The 27,718-nt window shown below is 41.4% G+C and overlaps 1 protein-coding gene across 1 annotated transcript in view; it reads right to left on the reverse strand.

Annotated features, from left to right (window-relative positions):
* The window catches only part of AGBE (1,4-alpha-glucan-branching enzyme), a 51,514-nt gene that overhangs the window by 6,889 nt on the left and 16,907 nt on the right, over positions 1-27,718 (reverse strand). Inside the window, exons 5-12 of the mRNA XM_050186443.3 lie at positions 25,858-26,002; positions 20,314-20,404; positions 17,800-18,009; positions 14,228-14,471; positions 8,848-8,946; positions 4,476-4,586; positions 3,588-3,759; positions 976-1,160 (exon numbers count right to left, since the gene is read on the reverse strand). Of these exons, the coding sequence (XP_050042400.1) occupies positions 976-1,160; positions 3,588-3,759; positions 4,476-4,586; positions 8,848-8,946; positions 14,228-14,471; positions 17,800-18,009; positions 20,314-20,404; positions 25,858-26,002 (1,257 nt within the window). The remainder of the gene's footprint in view (positions 1-975; positions 1,161-3,587; positions 3,760-4,475; positions 4,587-8,847; positions 8,947-14,227; positions 14,472-17,799; positions 18,010-20,313; positions 20,405-25,857; positions 26,003-27,718) is intronic.

Genomic DNA, 27,718 nt, shown 5'->3' on the forward strand with positions numbered 1-27,718 from the left:
GAGAACACACAAAGCTACAAGCCACCTATGCAGCTAGACTTGCCTCCAGCAAAGATCGCTCTGAAGATACGACCGTGCACAGTCCACATGTTCAGTTGCAGCCGGAGCAGAACGTCGACTCCCCCCCCCCTTCTCCTCCTGGTGCCTCCCTACTTTGGGCACTTCGCGCACCACGAAAGACTGTACGTTTCCTCTCCGCTTCCGTCATTTTCACGCGGGCAAGTTGAGCCACGATTGTTGCCTCCCCTCACACGCTTTCACTCGCACATACAGCGTAGGGTGTCCGGCAACGGGCTTATCACCCTCGGACTTTATGTGGAACCTCATGGCAACGGCAACACCGATGGCAGAAAAGCGCTTGGAGTGCCCATATAATTGTTATTGCACTAATAAATAAACCCTGTGTGGTCACATTTGGCAGAAAAAATTCATTGTCAAACGGCTAAAGGGATTAAACATCTTCGAGCCCGAAGGTGAGCCAGCAGCTTCTCGCAAGCCTACGGTACTCTCCTCATGGAGAACACTCTTTCCTCCTCTTCGCATATTTCTCTAGGAGGCACCTGGATACTGTGTCAGTACTGAATGTCACGCTGGTGCTGCTATTTTCTTGTTTAAAAATTCCATCTACTTCCGGTTACCACAACTCCGTGCTTTCTGCCTACAGGCTGTTGCCGATGCACACACAGTGCAAAGCATGCTACATGATAAGATGACTAGGAAGAGTGGGCATGCCGGTGCACAGCAAAGGCATGTTGGCAGACCGATTGGAACTGATGTCCCTCACAGATGGAATGACCAACAGCTTTCACGTCGGTGATATTATGTGCATGACTCTGCTGGCATCACAGTAAGTGAATAAGAAACTGCAAAAGCCCGGAGGGGAGCATGTGGTTTTTTCAATTTGTGGCTTCTTGACAGTGTATATTACTGCCAGTCTGCACAGTGCTAGTGTTAAATTGGTAAACAACTGCTTACTGGTGGTGCTGGCAGCCAGTGGTACTTGTCCTCTGTCTCATTGAGGGCACGGTCAAAGTTGTTGAGGAACCTGTAGCGCAACAGATTGTCATCCACGAGGTGCCACTGACGCCGGGCATGGTGGTAGCTTTCATTGTTGCCCACACGTGGGAAGTCCAGCCACTCGGGATGACCAAACTCATTCCCTGCACAGTTACATTTTATCCCGTCATTAATTACATAACAAAATGGGTACAGTGTCACTAGAAGAGTCAGATCTCCCGAAGTTCACAGACTGCTGCGATACCTTTTCACTCAAATGTAAATGATATTAATGTGGAAAGAACAGCAAGTGGTGCAAAGCTCAGTTTAGTAAGGTTACATTGCAATAGGCACATTTTACAGATAAAATATTATTGTATAATTATTGCACATGCATAATACTGAAAGTCAAGCTAGGATTCAAGAGCTTTTTAGATAGTAACATACATTGCTATGAAGTACACAAAACACATCACAAAATAACAAAAAGTGCCAACAGTATGCCAAGAACCAGATGTTCAATACAAAGCACTAGAAGTGTCATAATTATCTTATCAAATAAATATTTCTTTATAGTGTTCAGGAAATAATTGGCTGATGAGGAAGAAAGCATTTTTATGAGCGCAGAATGCTTACGCAGTCATAGTGAAAGTCAAGAGCTACACATTCAATTAAATGGTGCTGTCCAACCAGGCAAGAGCAATGTTTTTCAGGAAAAGGCTGGTAACTTCTTAATGTGATGAAAAACAATGTGACACTTTGGGATTGATGCAGACTCCTAGTAACCTAGTTAATGCAGACAATGCTTATTTAGCCTGCAGTACATGACACAGTATGCAAAACAGACTTGAAGTGCTTAATGAACTCATAATTTTAAAGAAAACTTTATTAGATCAAAAACTTTCAAATTGAAGTTTCTATGTTTCATCGGTACAAATAATTTCACATGTTCCTATTAAAGCCCTGCCCTGTTGAGTAGGCTAACATGTTGTGAAGGACAAAACAAGTAGTACACACATCTAAACTCTGCTCAGTAACATTCAAGTAAATGTGACTGACTACACGAGTATTGCAAAACAGCCTTATCTGTTCTACGTATATGGATGTATTTCCACATACAAGGTTTGGAAATGTGTCTAATTCAGCACAGACACAAATTACTAAATAAAAGTTGAGCTTGTCAAACAAAGAAGCAGCAGGCCTATCATTTGCTGCTAAATCAACGTGCAAGAAAATAGGTGCTCCAAAAGCCCATAGAAAAATGTATTATACTAGGCATCACATTTTCTCCTTAGAAAAAAAAAAATAAGTAAAAGCAATTTACAAAGATGCAAGTTGACAATAACAGCATTTTTGGAACCGTATTTCAATTGCCACAGCCAAATGGAAGCACAATTGCCATATTGATCCATTCTAATCATATTTTTACTCGCTAAATGGAATGGCTGACAGTCCTGCATGTGATGTTTACGGATCCAAGGAGAATATTGACCACTTATTGTGCTACTGTCCTCAATTTGAAGCACAAAGACAATCTACGTCCAACACTTCAGGAAACTAGATGATCGTCCTCTCAGTGAAAGACAATACTAGAACACCGTACCCACCGATCATCAGCGCAGAAGGCAGTGAAGGCACTTTTGTACTTTCTGAGAACGTGTGATTTGTACAAGCGGCTTTGATCCTAGTACTGTCCATGCATGTATCTACACACTTTCTCTCTCTCCCTTCTCTCAGCGTACGGTAGCCAACCAGACTCTTGACTGGTTAACATCCCGGCCTTCCTTATAACCCTCTCTCTCTACTGGTACATTATATGCAGCTGCTGAAGTACTTTTGGATTTGATGTATCAGTCACACAATTCGAAATGGTATCACACGTCCTTCATAAAGAAAGAAATACATACCTGTGCATACAACTTGTGCAAATAACAGCATGAAAAATGATAGAATGTTTATTCATTATGAACATCCCTACAATTGTTCTTTTTTTTTTTTTTCATAACACAATCCTCAAGAACAACTGGGTTATGAAATATTGGCTACTGCTCACTCTATATTTGCTATCAGTTTAAATGAAGTCAACATAGCTGCCAATGATGTGACACTCAATTCTGTAAATTGTGGGATCTAACATCTCACAATTGCATAGTGGCTTATGGAGACGCAATGGTATGGGGCTCCGGAATAATTTCAACCATTTGGGGTTCTTTAGTGTGCACCAAAAATTAAGTGCACAAGTGCTCTTGCATTACGTCCCTATTGAAATCCACCTGCCTTGTGGTGAGCAGCAAAATGCCATAGCCACTGTGGCAGGCCACTCGGTTCTGTACAGATAATTGCAAAAGTTACAATGCTTGAAAAATTTGTTACGCTACATTTTTATGTGCCTTTAACTTATTCAGTGCGACAATGCAGTACGAGTGCCTTGGCTGGATCAATCAGTGGTGGCGTGTCCTTTGTGACAGGGACTCGACACATACAAAGTTGCCAAGTGCTTCTTTACTCTCAGGTTATTTGAATTTTTCTTTTGCTATACACTCGAAAGTACAGTTCAAGCGAAATGAGAATGCCGAAATTTAAGGCCTCACCAATGAAGTTGAGCCAAGCTTCACCACCAAGAGCATGAGTTATCATGCGGATAATCTTGTGCAGGGCAATGCCACGATCAATGACGGGATTGAGCTCTGTCAGCACCGACATGTTGGTGTACATCTCCTTGTCCATCAGCCAGAAAGCCAACGTCTTGTCCCCAACAAGGGCCTGAAATGAATGCCACAGGGCACGTTTGCTGAATGAACACCTTGCCTTGTATGCTCCAAAGCTAGGCTACGAACGATATACCATACTGGAATGCTCCAGGTTAAAATACACTAAAGAGAAATTGTAAATGAATTTAGACTGATCAATAGTTCTTTAAAAACTATTTCTGTTAATTTCATAGCAAGACATTGATTGCTAGAAATGAAAGAGAAGGCCAAACTTCCATTTCTTGAATTTCATGCCAGAACCCTATGCACTGGTACATCAGACCAATGTCACAGATTTCAAAGTACTACCAAGCCTCACTATAATGAAGCCATATCTGACATGAAAATATCTTCATTATATCCAATATTCATTACAAGTTTGTTGCAATAAATTACATAAATCCTGGGATTTTTTGTACCAAAACCACGACATGAATATGAAGCACGCCATAGTGGGAAACTCTGGATTAATTTTCACCACCTGGAGTACCATGCAAGGTACACAGGTGTCTTTGCGATTCGCCCTCATCAAAATGTGGTCAAAATGCACCCTCAAGCTTAGCAGTAAAACACAATGGCTGACATACTGAAAATGCCACAAGCATTCTTCAGCACAGAGCTGGAACACCACTAGTGAAATGATAGAGTTTGCACCTTAAAAACCAAAGTCTCCTTCACTAAAGAAGCCCAGTGGGGGCAAGCGCTCTCTGTGAGTGAACACACACACACCTGGTCATGGGACTCTGCGTAGGCAACTGTCTTCTCCATCCACCGGCGGTTGCCCATGGTGTGCACAATGTTCCCCATGTTCCAGTCCTCATCCTTTTGCTCCTTTAGGAGCTGCACAGAAAACACCAGAAATCTGCTTCAGAAAAGCTGCACCACAAAGCATGCCGAAGAGGAAAGCTTAACCTAGAGAGCTCCTATCTAAATAACATGGCAATGGGCAAATCATTCTGTTCAGTACACACTCAACCAATTTTGATCAGGTTTCTTGCTTTAAAAAAAAAAAGAAAAGTTGAAATATGCCAACTGCTGCAAGCAGGTCTTTAGCCTAGGCCATCAGTTCACTGGAGAATTTTCATTTTTCTGTTTTGTTGTTCTGCATTTTTTTTTCCAGGTGAGAAAAAGAAGGGGTAAATAGATCAGCAGGTTTACAGCTTGGTAAATATTGAATAAAAATGATATTGCACTGTGAACAGCATCTATAGGAACATCTAAAGTGGATAAAATGTATATATTATACAGTGCTCTGAATTATTCCAATATTTACTGGGTAGGACTTTTGCAAAACTCATGTAAAGAATCTATAATTCTTTCGTGCAAACTGTAAAATAATACAACATGTTGGTCTACTCTAGATGACCTAACAGACAAATTTTACAGAATTGTGATTTCTGAGGGACTATGCAGAGGAACTAGATACGCTAATAATTTAGAAAAAGAGTATGCAGAAGAGTTATTAATATACAATAAATTTCCTTAATTTCTTGTTCATCACAATGTCTTGTAAGAACTAAATAAGTATGACGCCCGACCTTGGCAATGCTGGATTTATTTCGCCTAAAGATAAAATGTGAAAAAGGGATCTTTAAAGATAATGCAAATTCTTATTTGTTTGTGCTTGTGTGCGTGCGTGCGTGCGATGTGCACCCAGTTTCGTTTCTGTGGTGCATGTGCATTTTAGGCAGTTCAGGATAGATCACAGTCTTTTCTTCACGGCACTGTACTAAATGAAGGCTTGCCTCGTAAACAAAAGTTCTCCCTGCTGGAACTGTGCACAAAGAAGTTTAACCATACGTAATGCCACTTATCCACAGTTTACTATAGAACTGCAGGAGGCCCAGCTCGCTGTAATGCTTTTTGAGGTGTCAGACATAACGCAAGACAGTGAGAATTTCTGAAGTCTTGTTTGGTCCACGAAATCAACCGTACTTTTGCTATGACATATGAGCCATAGGTGCAGATGCGCAATTCCAGCAGTGACACTACTGACAACCATATTCGCTTTCAATCACACTGAATGTGGCCATCAAATGCGGAGGATGGAAAAGATCAAAGAGGGAGCATCACGTGATAAAATATTTTTAAAAAAATAAAGGACTCATCGGAAATTGGCTCTCCCCACGTGATGTGAAAGGAATAATTTTTATCCACTGAGCGCATGGAATGGAGAAAGTGTGACAAGGGCACCACTAAAACCTACTGTGTACCATACAGTGTTTGAAAAAGCCTAATAACCATGCAGGACCTGCTCCTGAAGACTCATTGCACAGATTAGTGCAAGAGAGAATGTCGTGGGGTCGCACCATAGGAGGCTGGCTTGTCGAAGCTAGCTGCTCAGCATCATGCTCCCTGCTATTTGCATTTTCCATCCGTCAAGGCACCACATGTGCGTGCAAAAGCTACGTCAGCAACATTCAATTGAACAAGGATTGATGAGAGCAATGCTGAAAGTCCGCATCACCTCATTCTTCTCGAAGTTTATTCTGGACACTAAGCATTTGGAATGACCGGTCGCTCCACAGAAGCAAGAGTAGTACCACTCATCATAGGCAATGCCACAAGCGTAGTTTAGCAGCATGACTAGCGAATGAGCAGTGCCATGATGTCAAATCACGCTGAACTGCAGCCACTACTGCGTCTACATGAAGGCTCGAGCACCCAAGCAAAACAGTGAAGGGTTCAAAGGAATGCTGAATGGGATTGGTAACTACGCTGACGAAACCTACTAAACTGTAGAAACTCTGACAGCATCAAATTTGCTCACTTCTCGCAACAATGCAGCCCATAGCGTGCCTTGTTTAACCTTGGCCGCAAGACGGAAAGGAAATGCTTACACGGCATGCACTATACTCTCAAGTGCCCAGATAGTTCGTGCTTTGCAGCATCCTTCTGCCACTTCCCTTCCAAGCCTGCTTAATGCCAAGCAGAAATATATGGAGGGGCAGGGAGGGGTGGAAGGGCAGTGTTGGTAGTCTGGACGCAGTGGCGCAGACTTTCGCTACCGGTGCTCCACGAAACACTTGGGTAAAAGTGGAGGCACACATTCGTGATGGGGAGGGGGAAACAGCAGTTGCAGCGCAGGGCTGCGTATTCCCGTGCTTGATCTTTTTTTTATGCACTCATGTAATGTATCCAATATCATACTGCCATCCCCGCCGGAAATTTAGCTATGTTAATTTGTGTGTTTAGGTCGGCAAAATAAAGAGAACTCACTCAGACTCGCTCACAAAACATATTTTTTGCTCAGGGCTCACTCGGGCTCAGATTCATTAAACTTTTGCTCGGCTAGGCTCACTCGGAATCAGACTCCCTAAAGGTCAACTCAGATAAGCTCACACGTACTCAGACTCGCCAAAATTTTACTCAGCCAGGCTCACTCGCACTCACACTCGCCAAACCACAACTCAGCCGTACTCTCTCGGACTCAGACTCATGAGTCGGTGTGAGTCTGAGTGAGTTTACCGACCTATGCACTTTACTAAACCTAAATATTAGGCTGCCCGCGAAACTCGCAGTAACAAATCTCGTAGTAACAGCAAAAGTCGCCATCATTTGTCCCGCTCTTGTTACTGCTTTTAGTGGCCCTACAGCTTTCAATAGGTTTAGCTACACCTAACACCAATCGCCATTTATGACTTAAGTCAATTAGAAGTGGGCTTCGATGCACATCTGTGTTAGAGAGACCTCCTGCCAGTGCACTTCATAACTTTAGACCTTAAACCCACCACACATACGATCGAGTAACTTTTCTGTTTGTCAATAATATGAATCACCTTTTCCTCATTTAACCTCACATCATCACCGCACCCTCCTTCACTCCCACTCTCACCTCACAATGTCCACCCTCCTTCACCTCACCAAACGAGGGTGAGGACAGATGAGAGTGAGGAAGGCCGTCGTGAAGGTGCCCATACCTGATAATAACACATAACCACCAAAGAGCTAACAGATCCATGTTTCACCCTTAATTATGCACTGCAGCTTGTTACTTACATTCTATAGCACTTCAACAAGAATACCAAAGAAAGAGCATGAACCACTACAAAGTACACTTGCTGACGGCTGTGTGTAGGTTACAGCTCTGAATTCTACTATGTGCTAGCATAGTACACATGTAAAGAACATACTACATGTACAGAACAAAATGCAGTTGTTCATTTGGGCTGCTTAAGATATATGGCGGGGTGGGGGGTGGGGGGGCATTTCTGCCTCCTGTTAATTGTGCTTATCCTCCTAGGAAAGTAACATGTTATTTGTTGTGGGTACTGTCTCCACAATACTAACCCCTTTGGGCATCGCATATACCCCTGAACACACCAAGATAACTCAAAATGTGAAGCACTAATGAAAATAATAAAGCTTGAAGTGCTTCACAAGCATCTTAGGACAGTTCTGAATAAAACCCTGCTCCAAAATTTATTTACATGCACCAAGCGTGTCATAACAAAAGGCTTGCAAGATAGACTGGTGTATGTTTGCTGCGACAATATATCAACATGTAGTGGGTTCTCTTGTTTTGTTGTTTCCAACAGTGCCGATTTCGACTGGTGCAATTTCTGACATGGCTCACAAGCTTTTCACATAAAATTGCACGCGGAATAGGGAAAATTGCTCCCGCATCCCAAGTATCTTTTAGAGTTCAGGCATGGATTTGATATTTATGAATATTTATGGATAGGTGGGCTAGTTGGTAATGCATTATAACAAAAACTTAGAGTGCTAAAAACACAAAGGACGTAGAAGAAGAAACACACACCACACACATGGTGTGTGTTTCTTCTACGTCTTTTGTGTTTTTAGCTCCATAAAAAAAAAAATTCGGGGTTCTTAGGTAATGCCTTCCGCTGCTATATGTCTTTAGAAATGCCAAATATGCAATAAATTTGTCAGAACTCCATTTTCAACACACAATATTATTCGACACCTGAAGAGTTTATATTAGGGTGGGCTATATATACATCAGTATCATGGCTGAAACTGAAAATTAGGACATTAAAGGAAGGATGTGCTGTTCTTCCAGTGTGGAGCCAAACATAGACATTGTGGTACATATTTGCCCATCAAGAGAGAGAACTTGCAGTCAGAGGGAGCTCACCTTGATCCAGAGATCAGGAATTGCCATTCCTAGGCGGAAATCAAAGCCTCCACCACCTTCGTCCACAGGTCGGCACAAGGCCGGCATACCTGACACATCCTGTAAATGGCCATTTGTTATGCATGTGAAAAGAATGAACTCAACTGAATTTTATGCCACATGAAAGAATAGAAAGAAAAAGACATGCAGAATGATGATTTGTTTGCCTCGTGAGGCTTAACATCTCAAAGCAACGCTAGGGAACTATGAGAGACACCATAACGAAGATCCTTGAACTACTTTTAACCACCAAGACCACCTAAATCTATGTACATGAGCATTTTTTCATTCTGCACCTATTCAAACACAGCCACTACAGCTGGAAATCCAACCTACAGGACACCATATATGATCAAACCATCGTTATAGCAAAGTATAACTGTAACTTGGTCTAGTTGAAACAGATTCATTCTTAAAGTCCTTATAGTGCGCAAAACAAACGGATGAAGAAAAGGAGCAACACAAGGACGAGCGCTTTCTAACAACTGGCTTTATTTTCGTCATGTGTACATTTTAGTACGTATTTTATTAGCCATGTGTACATCGGCCAGATTGTGAGATGCATTAACACGAGACTAAGGGAACACTTGTTTAGTCTGAAAGGTTGCCCTAGTATGCATTTGGCAATGCATTGTCAAGAACATGCTTGCTCACTTTGTCTTGAAAGCACTGACATATTGTTTTGGCATAGAAATCAAACCACGAGAGAAATCGTGGAAGCTGACTGGATTGCAAAACTAAAGGCAAAATGCATCAGCCATCTTTCTGTTTCATTATTGGATAAAGAGAATTCGCTTCTTTCATCATATCTTTAACGCATTTTCATCTTGAGTGCTTGTTTTACGCGCTTGCTGTTTTTGAGTTGACTGGGTAGCGCTGATTTGCTGCATTTTATCACAAATGTTGTTATATGCACTATAGGAGTGTTCTGTTGACTAGATCGCGCAGATCTGTGGGTATTTAAGCAGATGGTCCTTCGATAATAAAACCAGTTGTTAGAAAGTGCTCGTCCTTGTGTTGCTCCTTTTTTTCGTCCCTGTTTGTTTTGCACACTACTAACGTTATAGCAAAGTCACATTTGACACGAACATACCGACATTATATCCAATATTTGTTAATGAGAAACATTTTAAATTTAAAGGGAGATGCTCCTCGAAAAAACATTTATTTAATATTTATACTAAAGATTTGAAGATCCACCCACTTATAGAGCCATTTCAAGCAGATTTTAAATATTCCATTAGTTTCTGCGTAGGTGCTTAAAACTTGAAGCAAGTCCTACACAATGGCAAAATAGAGCGATTTTGCAGGCACATTATTGTGTAATAAATTTTCTCAAAATGCTTTGTGCTGTAGTTTATTTAGCTCTTTGTAGACCGCAAAATGCTGATACCTATTCAAACAGTGTGTACGATTTTTTTTAAAGTTTCATTTAATCATTCATCATTAGTACAGAAAGAGGTCCGGGAGTTACAAGAACTGTCAGGGGGACCTCCTATTAGTAATTTAACATTGCATGAATTAATACATTATGGCAACATAGCAGCGACAGACATCAGAAAACACGAAGTTAATAAAAAAATAAAAAAATACAAAAAGTTGCTTACAATAATTGAAGTCCAAACACAAGCAAATGAAACCGATACAGCGTATGAATAAATAAATATGTAGTAATTGACACGTTATGGAAACATAGGAATGACACATGTCCAAGAACACGAGGTTAATGTAATAGATAATTAGAAATAAATATATGCTTACAATATGCAAAGTACAAATGTAATATAGACTATGCGACAAAAAATTTTAAATGCCTAAGAAAAGAGAGAAAAGAAGACAAAGGAAGATATAGAATAACAAATAAATAAAAGCTGTCGATACAATAGGTAAATACAGAATCATTGAAAACTGGTAAATAGATTTGTAGACAATATATACTTATAGTAATGAATCAGTAGCCAGTAGTGTCGTTAGTAAATATTTCTTTGTATCTCTCCTGAATGTTAATGTTGTGCGGCAGGCTTTAGTATGGGGTGGTAGTTTGTTCCAGTATTTAATGGCCATAAAAAGGGAAGTAAAAATTCCATAATTAGTGTTTATTCGAGGGAGTAAAAAATTGTTGTTAGAGGAAAATCTCGTATTGTCAGTGTTGGTAAGAGCAGTTATTAAATGCATCTAAAATTATTTCATGATTTAGTGTGCGGTATATTAGTAAAACCAATTTGAGCTGGAGCATGTAATGTAATGATAGTAATTTTAAGGAACTGAAAATTGGTACTGCATGTGACATGTAACTAGAGAAATTGATGATCCTCAAGGCTTGATTTTGTAAATGTTGTAGATGTATTATGTGCAAGCAACATGTGTTTCCCCAAACTGAGATTCAGTATTGCAGGTGACAATGAATAAATGCGTAATCAAGTGAAGTTCTAACGTTTTCTGGAAAATACGAGCGCGTTAGGATTACTGGAAAAACGAAAAAAAAAATTAGGTCAGTTAAACAAATTTTTTTTCACAATCACATGAAAATAACCTTGTACACTTATAATTGTCTTATACTAACGAAATTGGGCACATATACTCCTGAAGATATGTATGGTGCTAATATCAACTTGAAATTGAAATATCTCCAGGCAGTAAGTTGCAAAAGTACATGGTTATATTTCAGAGAATTGAGAAAAAAAGTTGAAATGTTTTAATTTCTTTTGCATAGTTTCAGTAATTGTACACGCTGTTTGGCTAGATATTGGCACTTTGTGATCTATAAAGAGCTAAACAACCTACAGCACGATGCTTTTTGTCAAAATTTATTACATAAAAAGTGCCAGCAAAGATGACCATATTTTGCCGTTGTGCATCACATACCTTTAAACTATAATAGCTACACAAAAAGTAGTGCCATATTTGAAATCTGCACAGAAAGCTCTATACTTGACTGAATTTTGAAACCTCTAATACAAGTAATAAGATAAAGTTGTTTTCAGGAGAGTCTCCCCTTAATTCATTCTACCTGATATTTAGTTATATTTAGTATTACTTATATCGCAGCTAGACTGTATAGCCACTGTGGCAGGTGCTGCTGGATAGTTCAGTACTGGTGTTGAAGAAAGATAGTGCATGGAAAAGTTGAAATGATTGCTGTAACACTACATTCAACAATGTCACTGCCTCATTTTGACATACCAAAGTTATCATTTCAGCATAAGAAAGGAAAAATAAGCTTGGTAGGGATGACTTAAAAATGGGGGGCTCACAGGTCTAAGTTAGTCAATGCCTGCACCCGAAAGTGCAATGACAAAAAATAACCAACTAATGAACAAATCAGTGTGGTGGGCCATGAGAGATGACATAACAAATAGCTCTGGATTCATTTGGACCTCTCGAAATCCTCTAAGTGCATGAGTATTTTTACATACAACTCCATTATAATCTGGCCACTGTGGCTGGAAATTCTTTAACCCTTCATAGAGGAGTGTTGCCTCCAGGCAACACACCAGGAAAAAAATTTTTTTGTAATGCCAAGTTTCAGTCTTAAGTACAGTTTCTGGCTAAATGTCTTCGGACAACACTGAATGACAGGCAACGAGTCATTTGTTGGATTACAGCAGGTACAAAGGACAACAAAGAAGAATGGTACGTGACTCGCTTTCTTTTGAAATAACAATAACAACATAAGACTGATGCAAGATCCATGCCTGCAGTCGTGTTCCACAGGTAATGTAGACGAAATGCATTGTACACCTCCGTTTCACATCCAACGGGAACTCTCTGTACAAGTTCTACACGAAGCCACAGATGGCTTGGGGTGAAGCTTGCTTCCAGTGTTTTGTTTCGTGTTACATACCTATTGTTGAAAATGTTTCGGGAAAATAAGTTCTTTTTTCATTGAAGATGTTCATTCTCAATGTATTTTGCACATTCCAATGAAAAATAAACATTTTCTTTGGGTATATTATCTAGTGTTTAAAAAGTTCATCGAATGTGCTCAGCAGCAGACCGAGCCAACACAGTGTGTAATGACCAAATGTTGCTTAGCCAGCTTGCTTACATGCTTAGATTTTCAAAATTGCACAGAAAGGTGTTGAGAAATACTAGCTTTAGCATGCAGCAATGTGTGAATACGTCTGTAAATGAAAATAAAACTGCATGCGAGTACGAATACTTGGGATGAGAGGCTGCCACTAATGACAAAACAATTGCGGACTTGCATGTTTGACCAGTGTCATCTACAATAAAACTTGGTGCTGGGCTAGTTGGTGATGCATTCTTTAAAACTGATGGTAGCGCTAAAAGGACGGACACAAGATGAAAAGACGACACGACGACGAGGAAACGCTTCGTCGTCGTGTCGTCTTTTCATCTTGTGTCCGTCCTTTTAGCGCTACCATCAGTTTTAAAGAATGCATCACCAACTAGCCCAGCACCAAGTTTTATTGTAGATGACACGACACGACGACGACGAGCGCTACCATCAGTTTTAAAGAATGCATCACCAACTAGCCCAGCACCAAGTTTTATTGTAGATGAGACGACACGACGACGAGGAAACGCTTCGTCGTCGTGTCGTCTTTTCATCTTGTGTCCGTCCTTTTAGCGCTACCATCAGTTTTAAAGAACAGTGTCATCTAGCTGAGGTGTAGCTGAAGTGTATGTGTGAATTGATGAAAAATTACATCTTAAAGATGGGAAAGGTTGTGCATCTCCCAACTCAGGTCCAAGGGGGAAAGCTGAGAGGTTTTGCCATGAAATGGGAACAGGCGATAAGTGTATGTGCTCCCAACATAAAATGAAGCACAAACACGCACAAAAACGTACGCTAGTTTTTCATTTCTATCTTCTCCAGAGTGTGTAATATTTGAGTTATCTCTTATGTGCTGTTTTGTAGCTACAGAATGCTTAGCAAATAAATGCACAGAAATACAGTACGGTGCTTATGTAAACTCTCATGAAGCATGTCCTACTTCCCACATTGCTGCTCACATTTTTATGTATGCTAGTGGTATATCAGGAAGAATTAAGTTGGCAATGAAGTCAACAGCAAGGGGAAGTGAGGTCAGCTGATGGACTGGTGACAAGAAATTGTTAAATAAACCATAATTGAATTTTTGGGAAAGTGATGCAAATAGCTCAGCATTGGGAGAGATGGCTACAATAAATGGCAACTCTATGATAGGAATACAGTGCAGCTGCTGAAACATTCAATGCTAATTGATGGCGAACCATTGCCTGCTGGCACCTGTGGTAGTCCTGTTTCTTGTATTGACATATTTTTCTAAGTGCCTGTTCAATCCACAAGAAGAGCTGCCTTGAAGGTAAGGCTAAGTTGGCAAGTACGCAGTACCTCTGCAATGGTGATGGCATTGGGGAATAGCTTGTGGATCATGTGGTTAGCCAACATGATGTAGACAAGCGATTCTGTGTCTGTGTTGAGGCCAAAGTACTCGTTGTAGTCACCGCTGAAGCCATGGCCCATGCCGTGCGAATGGTACAGCATCGAGGTGACGCCGTCGAAGCGGAAGCCATCAAACTGGTACTCCTGTAGATACCAGTAGCAGTTGGAGAGCAGAAAGCGCAGCGTCTCCATCCTGCAAGATCAGACAATGGTAGCTGGGAAAAATTCATAGGGAATGTTTGAGAAAATGTTGACATGATGGCGTTTGCCAACCAAATGAAGGAACAGAGCATGGCGAGTGCAAGCACAAGAGGAAGGAATGTGGAGGTTTAGAAAGGCTGGCAGATGTAGAGCAAGATGTAAACAGGTGGCATGGTAACTGTTGAGATGAGACATTCATTGTACATAGTGTGATTCAGTGAGCATTGCCATTACCACTAAGACTATTTTTGCTGTTGAAGATGTTGGCAGCATTATATTGTTTGATCCTCAAGCTACTGGTATATTTTTTCTTCCTTTATTGTCTTTCACATCATTCTTGGCAACCATTGTTAAAAATATTAAAATGCACATGCTGTAAGAGACAACTAAAGGTGCTAGCACTATGGCAGTTGAACAGTCATAGGGGAGCAGTTTTGAAAAAGTGCACACAATGGCGCAATTCAGGGCACAAAAGAGGTTAGAAATATAGTAGGACTAGTGGAAGTTCAGAACATTACAGGGGTAATGGTTGAGAGATAGCTGGGATGACAAAAAAATGGCAGCTGGGGGAACTGGGTAACAGTAAAAATGGCAGTGTGGGAGCACTCGTGGGTGACAAGTGGGGAAAAGGTGACAAACTAGTATGACAACAGCCATGGAAAAGCAGAACAGTTGGGCTGATGGTACAATGGCACTGGTGGAACAGTTATGGGTCCCAGTTGGGGAAAGTTTTATATATGACAGCTGGTGGCCAGCTGTGAAACATATGTACAGCTGTTAGCAAGTCATTTATAACATTCCTGTTCCTCCAGTATGTTCAATGCCTACTGAAGCCAATATTCATTGACGTTCTGAACACAAATGACAAGTGCTGCTGCTACAAACTAAATTAACCCCTTCACCACTGAGCACTCTCTGCAAAAACAATTAAAGTATACTGATTGTTTTTATTGGTTCAAAACAACATATGCACAATGAAAGAGCCAAAAATACTATTAAATATCTTTATTTGAAACAATTTGAAGTAAATGAACTAACTGTTTAACTGCAGCATTAAAAACACTTCTCTGCAGAGCTTTAAAACTGAAGTCAGCTGAGAAGGAGTGTTTATTGCACTAAAGTAAAGCAGTACCATCACTGTGCTGTGAACTCATACTTGTTTGCAGGTATCAGTATAGACAAGCCCAGCTTGACCTCGGCAGGAGCGGCATGTGTTTCGATGACAAGCCTGGCTCGTCCTCAGTAGGAAAAGGGTTAGTGCTCACTGAGCAGTTACCCCTTTACATGCCACACAGTGCTTTATGCATAAGCAACAAGCTGTAGTCCGCCACAGAAGAGCACTTTTAAACAAAACACTGACATGTAAATGGCATCACTGTTGCATGAGTCAGTGGCAGGTTGCTTTTATGGTCTGCAAAGTGATACAGTTGAACCTCGCAATAACAAAATCGGCGAGAAACGCGAAAAAATTCGCTGTCGAGAGAATTTCGTTGTTGCGAAAAGAGACAGCACAAATAGGTAATGCATCGCAGAACAAAACTTTACTGTCCAAATTCCGTTAGCTTACTTTGCAGGCTTTGCTCTAGGATATAGAACCGCATTGTTGACAGTACAAAGTGTGCCGCATGCGTCGACCAGCAGTGGCAGTAGTGCCGTAGCACAGAATTTACGGTCAACAGCTTTCGGAGATGCGATCACTGGCCGAGATTTTGCGTAACTCGGCACCGGACGCAGAGCAACAGCGCATGCGGCAGCATTTCTCCAGCGCACGCTGTTGCCCGTAGGCGCCGACGCGGCCGGTGCCGATCGCAAAAGTGATCGTATCTCGTGTACGCGAAGGCAAACGATCGAGATAACGGCCCTTTCGCGCAAATCTACATCCGGCGTAGAATCCGCACACGATGCCTGTCGGGTGGCACCAAAGCCAGCGTTCTTGAAGCAAGGGATGCGTATTCCAGGACGATCGGTCAATCATGGCCCCATGCGTGACACTCCATATGCCGCGACCGCCATCTCAAGCGCCATAAACAATTCCACGTAGGTGGGACGTGGATTTCTTTGTTTTTGCTGCATTTTTCCCACCGAGGCGCACATTACACAGTGCACTGCTGCGATCGGGGATTGTTGTTCGAAACGCGCGTCCAGTTTGCGTTCAGTCTCGCCTCACGCGATTGGACTAGGCCTCGCCGAGTCAACCGCGGGGAACGCAAAATGAACGCACGCTTCGAACAACGATCTCGCCTGGTAGGCGCGCAAACACCGTCAAACAAGATGGCGGCCATCACGCGTTTCCAGCGCACTGATCGCTTCCGGCGCTTGGTTGTTCTGGTGAACAAAAATGGCGGCGCCCACGCAAGTGTAATGTGGTAGTATATTACGCAATTTTAATGCAAAACAATCGCATTTGAGCACATTTTGGAGCCTGCTAGCCTTACGTATTATGCGGAGTTACGTTCCGGCAAATTTAGTTGATGCGGGATTGCAGTACAGCTACATTTCGTTGCCGAGAGGTACGAAATGCATTGGCGTTCGCCGGGGATACGAAAATGTTTCGTTCTCGCGGGAATTTCGTTATCGTGGGTTCCGACGTACTTCTGTAATTGTGACTGTTTTACGCAGTTTGTCTTTTTTTTTTCAGTTCTTGCTTTGCTTCTTTAAAATTCACCTCTAGGAAAGTAACAATGAAATTACATCTCAATCAGCACAATGAGCAAAACGATAACAAGGCGAAAGCGGGAGCCAATGTTTCGACAAGTGGACTTCTCTTTTTCAAGGAGACGACAAGTGGACTTGTCAAAACATTGGCTCCCGTTTTTACCTTGTTCTCGTTTTGTTCATCGTCTTGGATTTCCATCCCCCGCCTTCCCCGTGTTACCTCAATAAGCAAGGGTGATGAGCCAAAGCTGTTGCCTATGATGAAAAAATAACTATTCCAAACATTAAACTGCCACTTGCTAAGCACACAATCCTCTAGTTTTCTGTGTGTCTGCAGTCCATCTTTGCCACTGTAGAAACAACAAATTATTCCAAACTTGTTAAGGCTCAGCAGTACAGCTGCTGTAAGATTTAACCCAAACAATGAAGACACATGTATAGTGGCCCAACTTTAATAAACAGAGGCTTTAAAAGAAAATATGGAATCCTTTGGAAGGAAGATGCATTAAGCTAGCACCCCAAACAAGGCACCCCAGCCATAAATCTCCAGCACCCACTGCAGGTGAAGAAAAGGTGCTTAAGGCATGTCTGGGTTCAGTATGATAGTGACTGTACAGCAAGCCCTTGTGGTAACCTGTAATCGACCTTAACACAAGTGTGCTCACTGTGTGTAGTCGAAGAGCCGGCTGTCCCACAGCGGGTGTGTTCCGCGACCTCCATCGTGGAAGTAGCCACTGTTGGTGGTGTCAAACTGGTTCAGGCCATCGAGGACATTCTTGGATGCATGGCTGTGTACCACATCCAGCAGCACATAGATGCCCATCTCGTGCGCACGGTCCACAAGTGCTTTCAGCTCTTCTGGAGTGCCGTACCGACTGCAACAGCCCTTAGTGCTATTCTCATTTTGCCTCTGAAGTTGCAGGAAGCAAAATGGCTCAGAAAGCTGTTCATAAGGAACAAGTTCATGTCAAAGACAACAATATTCCCTTAAGCACTGCTCCAATAAAACTACCGTGGCACTTAGAAAGTGCCACCGTGGTAAAGGAATGAGGTAATTACATTCGTTATCAGTGTCTAGCTGCTACTCAGTATGCTCATACAGCACTTTCATGTTTTACTAAGACTGTTATGCAAGCTACAGAGATACACGTTTGAAAATTAAAATTAATTTCTTGGGTTTTACCTGGCAAAATCATAATACGATTACTATAGGGCACGCGACGATAGCGGGGACTACGGATTAATTTTGACCGCTCAGTGTTCGTTCCATGCATCCTATGTCCAGTACAGGAGCATATTTTCATTACACCCATATCGAAATGTGGCCACTGTGGCTGCAACTGCACCTGCAATTTCGTGCTCAGCCTCAGCCACTGAGCTACTGCAGTGGGTAGGTACAGATTTTACAAGTGCCTCATGTCTTCCAGCGAACATTTTGAATTGAATTTCGGTGCCAAAACCACGGTTTGATTATGAGACACGACGTAGTGGGGGGTCTTCGGATTATTTTGACCACCAGGGGATCTTTAATGTGCCCCAAAAGCACTGGACATAAGTGTTTTTGCATTTCACCCCCATTGAATTGCTGCTGCAGCCAGGATTTCATCCCATAACCTCATGATTAGCAAGACATTTTGTGCCATCTTGTGTGGTCATATACGAGATCCAAGAAAAAACTGCGCAAAAAAAGGGACAAGACAAAGAAAGAACCACACGACACGGGCCCTTTTTTTGCGCAGTTTTTTCTTGGATCTCGTAATGCCATACCAACTAGCCCCTCACCGTACGCTTCTAGTGGTCATATAGTCAAATAAAACTACCAAATACGAAGTGCTTTCTTTATTTACGAAGTTGTGGCACTACATAACTCTTACTGAATGAACACATTTTGAGCACTACGCAATTTCAATTCCACAATACAATGTGTGCAAGAAAGACCATACATGAGCTAACCAATTGATTTTCGTTACATTGGCAGTTGATGAGTGCACTTGTTTGCATTCACAAAGTCTACCTGTAACCGTAAAGTGTATGCAAAATCAACATATCTCATTTTGTGTTTGTAGCAAAATTTACAAAAGGGTAACTCTGAAGGCAAGGCATAACTAGATAATAAATTATTTCATACAACAGATTACAATAAAGAGCCTTGATAGTTTTCTCAAAAACATTTTTGCAGGCCACCATTTCCTCACTAAGCAAGCATTTTTGTCAAATACTAACAAAATCCTTAACTTACAATCGAGACCACGGTTTTAAGAAAGCAAAGCATTTTTTTTAACGTTAGCAACATGGAAGGGCTAATACATAAAATAACTTTTTTTCCTTATAATGTAATTTGACTTTTATTGCGATAGCAATTATATGGACACTCCAAGCGCATTTTTGCCGTCGTCGTAGCCATGATGTTCTGTATAAAGTCCAAGCATGATAACATTGTCACCACGCACCGAATGCTGTATGTGTGAGTAAAACTTGTGAGGGTCACCTGGCGATCGCAGCTCAATCTCACAAGCGCAAGGTAGGAAAGCGGGGAGAAAACATGCAATCTTTCGATGGGTGTGAGGCACCGTGGATAGAGGCAGGACGGGGGAGGAGGTTCTACTCCTACTCCGGTGGCTGCTGCATATGGCGCACTGCCCATCTTGAAAGTGATTTGCATTATGGACAAAGTGCGCCGAGTGCTGGTAGCTTCGTGTGCATTGTGCTTTTGACAGTTAACTTGCATTAAATTGAGAGGCAGTACAAAGGTCAATTCGCTCGCTGCTGCTGCCGCGCTTCCTCACTCCAGCATTTTGACAGCGAGTTTCCCCGATCAAGTGAGATGTGTTCATGTTTACCTGTGCACGCATGACACCATGCTTGCTGATTTAGTTAGTAAGCAAATGCTTGCAAGTTTATACGGCCGATAAATCTACTATCCTTACTTCGTATAGCTGTCTACTAATTTGCTATCGCAATCGATGCTTCGCCTTTCGGGCAAAACTGAAATTTTTTAAACTCCTGCATAAAGCAATTTATTTACAGCATCAATTTAGTTTTCTTGATTACAAGTAATGGCAAATGTTAAAGCAATGCCACTATTAATATGCTTAACTGAATGAAAAAAGTGCACAGCTCCCACTCGGATGCTGAAGGCTATGTTATTTAGCAAGAACCATGAACAAGATCAGTATTACCTGGAAGCTGCAAAAAATGATGTTACTTGATAGCCAAAACTTGCGTAATATGCATGTTCCATAATAGCCATGATTTGAATTGCGTTGTAACCTACGACCAGGAAAATATGTTAGCATACAACATGATGAAACATTTTAAGCCTACTGTACATAGCAATTTGCGACCCTTGTTACAGACCTCAATAGGACTCAGAAATGTACATGTTCAGTAAACATGCTAGAGCACGCATGTGTGTGCATAGAATCGTACTTCTGAGATGGGCTGTGAAGTTTCACCAAACCACACACAAAGAGACAAGTGAAGAGCTTCACTGAGCTTCACATGTCTATGTGTTTATTTTGTGAAATATCATGGTGCGACCCAAAAGTATGATTTTACACCAGAAATGTCACATTCAAGCTTTCATGGTGTACAAGAGAAAGCTAGACAGTTATGATGCATGCAGCCTTTCCTTCCTTTTCCTTCTCTATTAACAAATAACTACCACTACTACTACTCAAAGCTCTATGGCATCCATTACAGTATTTGACCATGTACTCTACATTGCCCTACACAGAAAAAGCTGCCAGGATAGAAAATTCAGCCCTCTTGCACGGCCATGTAAACAGAAAATACTAACTTGCACATAATGCCTGGCCACCTGCACTTCATAGACATCTATTCACAACGCTCAAAAAAGAAAGGAAAAGGCTACATGTACACAAACGACTGCATAAGACAAGCTTTGGACATTTATAGAATTTATCTGGCACAACTGTCAGCACTACAAGGTCCCCAAGTAATTTGCCTTGTATGCACAGTCATCACCACCCAAAATGCTCTTGTATGTTGAAGTGCAGTGTGACTTCACAATAAATGCTTTAGCCTTTATGGACACCATAACACAAATGGGACTAACACAGCTCCACCATAACACAAATGGGACTACCATGGAGCTGCAGCTAAATGCAAAATTCTAGTGTCATGCAGATATTCGAATTTCTGAATATAATTCTGACTATTGTGCTATTCGATAATCACTTTGAAAAAAAAAATAATATTTGACTTTTTGAAGTGTAATAATCAGTTCTCTATCTTCAGCTTCGCCTCAATTCGAGTGTGTTATGCAGCAAATGCGGAATCTGCCCTACAGTGAAGCATACCGAGTAAAAAAAACAGCACAGTAATAAGGTCATGTCTTTTTTCTTTACCAGGGTGTCTACCAAATTTACATTTCCAAAATCCCTGAATTTTCCAGGTTTTCCCTGAGCGGCTTTGCAAAATTCCCTAAGTGACACAAAACATTGTTTCATGTCAAGACGAGCTGACACCATGTTGCCCAACGCTGTCACTCAAGTAAGCATGTTAAAAAATAAAAAACGACTTAATCCCGTTTTTATAGTAAGGAATAGTGTGTATTTTATTCAAGAAGAAAACAGAAGGGAGGGTTAGTGCAATACACAGAAAATAAAGCTCGTTAAAAAAATGGTAAAACCCATTGCAAATCAAGTCAAACATTCTCAACTACGAATAAAAAAAGAGATGAACACAGAAGCAAATATTTTCGAATATGAGCTATTTCTCTCAATTGATAGCAACCTCCTTGGTATGGGGCCCGAACTTTGTGACAAGTGAGATTCTCTCTCAACAGCTGTTAAGTCAACCTCAACTGTCCTGACATACTCTCAGGCCATGCACAACGCCTCAGTGTTGCGTTTCACGGCTTTAAAGAGTATATTTTGGTTTAAATGAGGGACAGCTGCCACCTCGGCATCAGTGAACACTTTATTTTTGAGCTCAGGCTCCTTCATAGAGCAGTGGCACGCTTCCTTTTATGTTCATTCCTTAATGCGTAAGTCCTTTCTGTTCTCATCCTCCTTTCGCCGCGCGTTCACCCCACGGACAATTTGAAGAATCTTCTTGGTCAGTTGTACAGTCAACGTGTGATTTTTGGGACTCCCTAGGGGCCGCGATAAAGTCCGAAAAATCGGGCAGTTCGAAAAAGTGAATGCATGTCTTTTACTGCCTTAAGGGCCCAAATTGCCACAGGCACATCTGAAGAAACTCTGAATGCCCTCCAGTACACTTATTAGGCATATCGATGCTCGTATTGTGACAAGAGATGACGGGTGCACGCGTGTATAATTAAGGAATACATACTATGTCCCGTAACAATTGCCCCTTCCCACGCTTATGCTTCACCGCAATACTTTCGCGTACGCTTCACCGAGTAACATTGCTGTAGTAAGGCGAAGCTAACTTTTAGGAATTGGCATTATGCAACGCCTCGTGTATTCCGAGTTTCGAATCCAATCGCGAGGACCAAAAAGGCGGAGTCGGGGCCATTGCCCACAGCGGCGAATTCTTTCAATGAAAAACACTGCACCGAACGGCAAGAAGCTTAATAGCGAACGTCGAAGCAGCTAGGCCTTGCGTTGCCGTGATGGTGGCTACGGCTGCCAGCTGACCTGCGAGAGCGCCGGTTCGAGGAGGCGAGGTAATCAAATTGGAGGAGGTAGTGGCTTTGATTAACGCCATTCCGCACCTGCTGTCACGACAAAAAGTCCGGAAAATCGGACGGCGAAGGGTCCTTGCGTCCGAAATTTCAGACGTTCTTATACATTGACTCTATGCGGTACGAGGCGGTGCTGCGAAACTGTTGGAATTATCGGGCATCCGAAAACTCGGTCGTTGACTGTACACTGGCAACTCCTTCAGCCGACGACACGGCGTCAAAGTAGATTCGTTATGATTCCTCTCTGTTACTCGAGCCAGTATTACCGCAACTTTCGTTCCCTTCAATAAAATTACAACTGATTTTCCCTGATAGAATCACAAATTCCCTGAGTTTTCCTTGAGTATTTCCAGACTATTAAAAATCCCTGAGAATTCCCAGTTTTCCCGGTTGATATACACCATGTTTATACACGTCCGCATGCACCGTCTCCGGTCACCATAGGAACATCGAGACGTCTCACAAGTGTAAACCAGGACATCTACTTAGAATAAAAGCAACGGTATGGAACAATGGTGTCAATAGTGGGGTAGGGAACTGCCCTGGTGCAGTGCTCAGGGGTTTCCAGCTGGGCAGTGAAAAGGGAGTTGAAATGGCAAAGAATTAGTCGTCAAACAAGCAAAATGGCACCAGGCACCTTTCGCTGAGTGGAACAGTGGCACTATGTGCTGGCTACAGAAAAGAATAACAAATAGAAATCTTTAGTAGGGTGCCCTTAGCAAAGCTAAATGACTTAGGTTATTTCAGAACTTGAAAATATATGTTAGAGACATCGCCCCTGAATGGTACATAAAATGTTTTGCATATACATCCGTGTAGCGCTCTTTGTTACTGCTGTAGAAATACTTCCCGACTGGTGCTGACTGCAGTAGCAGATAGCGCAACATTTGCATAAATTTGTGCTTTTTCTTACAAAAGCTCTTAAAATGCCACATGTTCTACTAAGACTGTATTCTTCTTTGCCTAGTCGCCTATTGTTTCTGGCATATACTAGTATTTATTTTCTTCTCCTTTCAAGTTTCCTCCTTCTGAGGCACCTCTTTCAACTTCATTTAAAGATGTGGATAATTTATTTATGTATATACCTATGTGCCTACATATGTAATGTGCACCACACTTGGCTATGCATACGTTGTGCGTACACACGCATACACATATTGCTACAAGTCTTTCTACTTGCTCAAAGTTTGTGTGTATGAGATGAATCCGAAGTGTGTCCTGTGAAGACTGCAGCATATTAAGAAACGGGCATCTAGCTTCTGCTACTGTTCCTAAGCGGGATGACTCCTTCAGAAGGCCAAGACGTACTCAAAGATGATTGTTTCATGCTACCCCAAGTTTTCTCTTGCTTGTGGGAGAAAATCTGTGCAAGAATATTTCTAGAACCAGTGCTTCATCTAGCTCTGGGCAGGCCGTCAAAAGTATACCTATCTTGATTCCTGCACAGGTGCAGCCGATTATGCCATGAAACATACCACCCTGGATATCACATCATTATCAGGTTCACTCGGCATTTCACATTTATTTTTATCCTCTTTCTTTTCTTTTTCCGAATCTTCTCTGGAGATTTCCCCTCCCTATACAGAGTCTAAGCATGTCAGCAGTTGTATAAACGCCAGCAAAAATCTGTTTTCTAATAAAGAGCCCCTTCTATTTCTCAAAGTTTGCTTTTCTTCTGTTCTATGTCCATATTAATTTTTATAATGTTATTCTGGACATTCATCTGACAAAAACTGTTTGCTCTGTTTATCTGTTTAGAAATGTTCCCTTTTGAAATAAGATAACTGCACATTCCTGTTGTTCTGTATGTTAATACAAAAAAACACAAATAGGCACTTTCTATGTGATGTGCTGAATTGGGAGTTGTGTGGTGCACTCATTATTTTGGACATTTCAAAAAGAAATAAAAAGTATTACTCATAGCTACAGAATAAACTCCATGCTGAAGCGAGCCACGAGGATCAATTTGTGCATTGTTGCTTGAAACAAGAGGGCGAGGGGTGGGCCACCACCCCAGGTGCCACTGATACTAGTGACACCACTGGTACAGAACTATCTTCTGTTTATGCTTCCTCTAGTTATTTACAATCGTCTACACTTCCAATTTATGCACTATCTTACATATGTGTTCTTCTCATTAGCTTCCTACATGCACAAAGGCAGTTGTAGCAAGCTTTACCATTCATTAAGCTCTTTGTATCTGACATTTAGTTAAGGAGTTCTACTGTGCTAAATTTTAGTTTCATTCTTCCACAGAACAACTCACCGATTCCAAGATGCAGTTGTTCCTATGCATGCTAGTTTGCAATCACATCTCTGCCGACAGCTATTCAATATTCGATTAGAATATATTTGTCCCTAATCACTACTCACACATGCCTACAAAATTCGCATTGCCAGATGCCACTGTGTATGCTGGCGTTGCAAAAGTTTTTTCATACTAAATTTTATGCTCTCATGTGAACAGTGAGTTTTTCCACACAGATCTGTCTTGATCCAGACTTCACCAGCACAATTCTAATGCACAGTAAACAAGGGCTGCAAATTCCCCAGAAATAGAAACCCCCCCCTTTAGCTAACAGCAAAGAGCTGTCTGTCAAAAATAATAGCTGGAGCTGCCTACGTAACTCGCAGTTGCGCTACAGAAACAGGCACTGAAAAGGAAAATGTAATGTATGTCAGATATCAGAAAGGAATGAGCTAGATTGTTTTACACGGAAGTGGCCAAAAATCGTAGTCAAAGTTCAGCTACACCAAGCTCAGCCAAGCTCAGCTGTAGATATGAGAAAAAGGGTACTTAACCCTTTACTGGATAGGGTGGAGAGCTGAGAAAGTTGGAATGAATGCATGATTGAAATCGGCACGTAAGATGATGGCAACACAAAAAGGGGGACACAGGATAAATATTCAGACTTTTGCCAATTCCAACTTTCTGCCCTTGAAAAATATTTGGACATGTTTGCCAAGTGGCACAATTCACACTACCAATGTGTTTTGTGTGCTTCACAAATGCTCTCACAGGGATCCCTTCATTTGGCCAATGACATACCTTGGTTCTTGATTCGAGGAAGAATATTGTCCTTGAAGTTTGCATAATTAGCAACCCAATAGTCCTCAGATGCAATACCAATGTGGCACTCATAGATACGAAGGCTTTTGGGTAGTGGTACTTTGGGATGCTTGAACTTGTAACGCTGTCAGATAAGGGTCAGAGTGGAACCACTTGCATCAGACAGACAAGCAAAAGAGTTTATAAGTAATAATCATCAATAAGTCTTAACAGCATTTGAGTCAACAATTACACAGCACCAGCAGACAAACCTAATCACATGCTCTCACAATATTTTGTGTAATACACACCTAGCATGTGTCTCATAACATCGAAGAATACGTGTTTGGTTGCTGCTTCAGTTGCAAATCAGCAGTCTTTTTTCTATTCATTCAACTCCCAATTATCTTTTGTGCATCAAGTTTACAACTCTGTAAATCAGCAATTGAAAGTGAGTGACATCAATCACAATTCCATTATCTAAAGTGTACAAAAACACGACATACGCCGCTCTGGATTACACCACTCATTTTCAAAAAACAGCATAAGCATTTCTATGCCTACCAAACGAGGAAACCTGTCCGTCATGTAAGATTAATTGCTGTAAAGAAAATACTGTATAAAGCAAGTTTTTATGAAGACATTGTTGAAAGATTTGGTGATGATGAAATAAAAGTCAGTTCTAGAACCACATGCAGAGCTGACTTTGTGCACAGACATCAGGAAAATTCCAACTTTGCAAAAATTTAATGCCAGACACGCTGCATCCCCGTTGTACTTCAGGGCCGCATGCACCTTCATTTGGGGCATTCCTTCAATGACCGAAATGCCACAAATCTACGAAGGCTCATGCACTTCATGTCGCGCAACACACACAGATAAGCAATCAATGACTTGATAAGGATGATAAGGAGTGATGAAGGGCAAGATGGGTCTCATCACGGTTGATAATGATTCGATGTGAATGGAGAAAGTGCTAAAGAGTAATCAGGGCTTATATTGGTGGAATCAATTCTGATAATGTTGATAAGCACTGATAACAGTTCATAAGGGTTGGATCAAGTTCAATAAGGTTGATAAGGACTGATAAAAGTTTATAAGGGTCGGATAAAGGTATGAGTGCATACAGACGTTTGTCTCAAACTTAGGAAAGTGAACAGCTCTAACCCTTGGATTACACGTGAAATAATTCAACTAAAATGTTGTGTTAAGCGCTTGTTGAGTGCTTGTTCACAGAAAAGGTACAACTTGCCAGTTGTTTGGGAGGAGTTTCGTAAGAAGATTAGATTGTCAAAGTACCAGTTTCTAAACATCAGAATGCACAACCTTCATACTAGTGACCCCCAAAAGTTTTAGAGGCACCTAACAGATAAGAAAGAACCTGTAAGCAAAATTTTTCTGAACAACTGTGCCGTTACGGACACATGTTTAATAGCATCAGTCTTTAGTGACCAATTTTCCAATGTATTTCTGCATGGAAGAGACACTGTTGCCGTATTTAGAGGCAAAAATCTAGATATACCTGACATTGTCATAAGTGAATAGGGCATTTCTTCAGCACTTCTTCACCTCGGCACAAGGAAGTCATCCGGACCGCACAACTGCTTTCTTTACAGATATGCCGAATGGTGTACGAAATATTTATTTCTTATTTTCAGCACAAGTCTGCATAAAGGTGAAGTTCCTGAAGATTGGAAAATGGCAAAAGTCATGCTAATCTACAAATCCAGTGATAAGTACTCTGTAGCAAATTATAGGCCCATTTCTCTGTTGTGCACCGCTAGCAAGGTTATTGAACATTTCATTTTTAAACATGTGAGCTCATTTTTCGAGAGAGAGAACTTTTTCACGAGCAGCCAGC

Source organism: Dermacentor andersoni, chromosome 11 (assembly GCF_023375885.2).
Source record: "Dermacentor andersoni chromosome 11, qqDerAnde1_hic_scaffold, whole genome shotgun sequence".
In the NCBI taxonomy this organism is placed as follows: Eukaryota; Metazoa; Arthropoda; class Arachnida; order Ixodida; family Ixodidae; genus Dermacentor; species Dermacentor andersoni.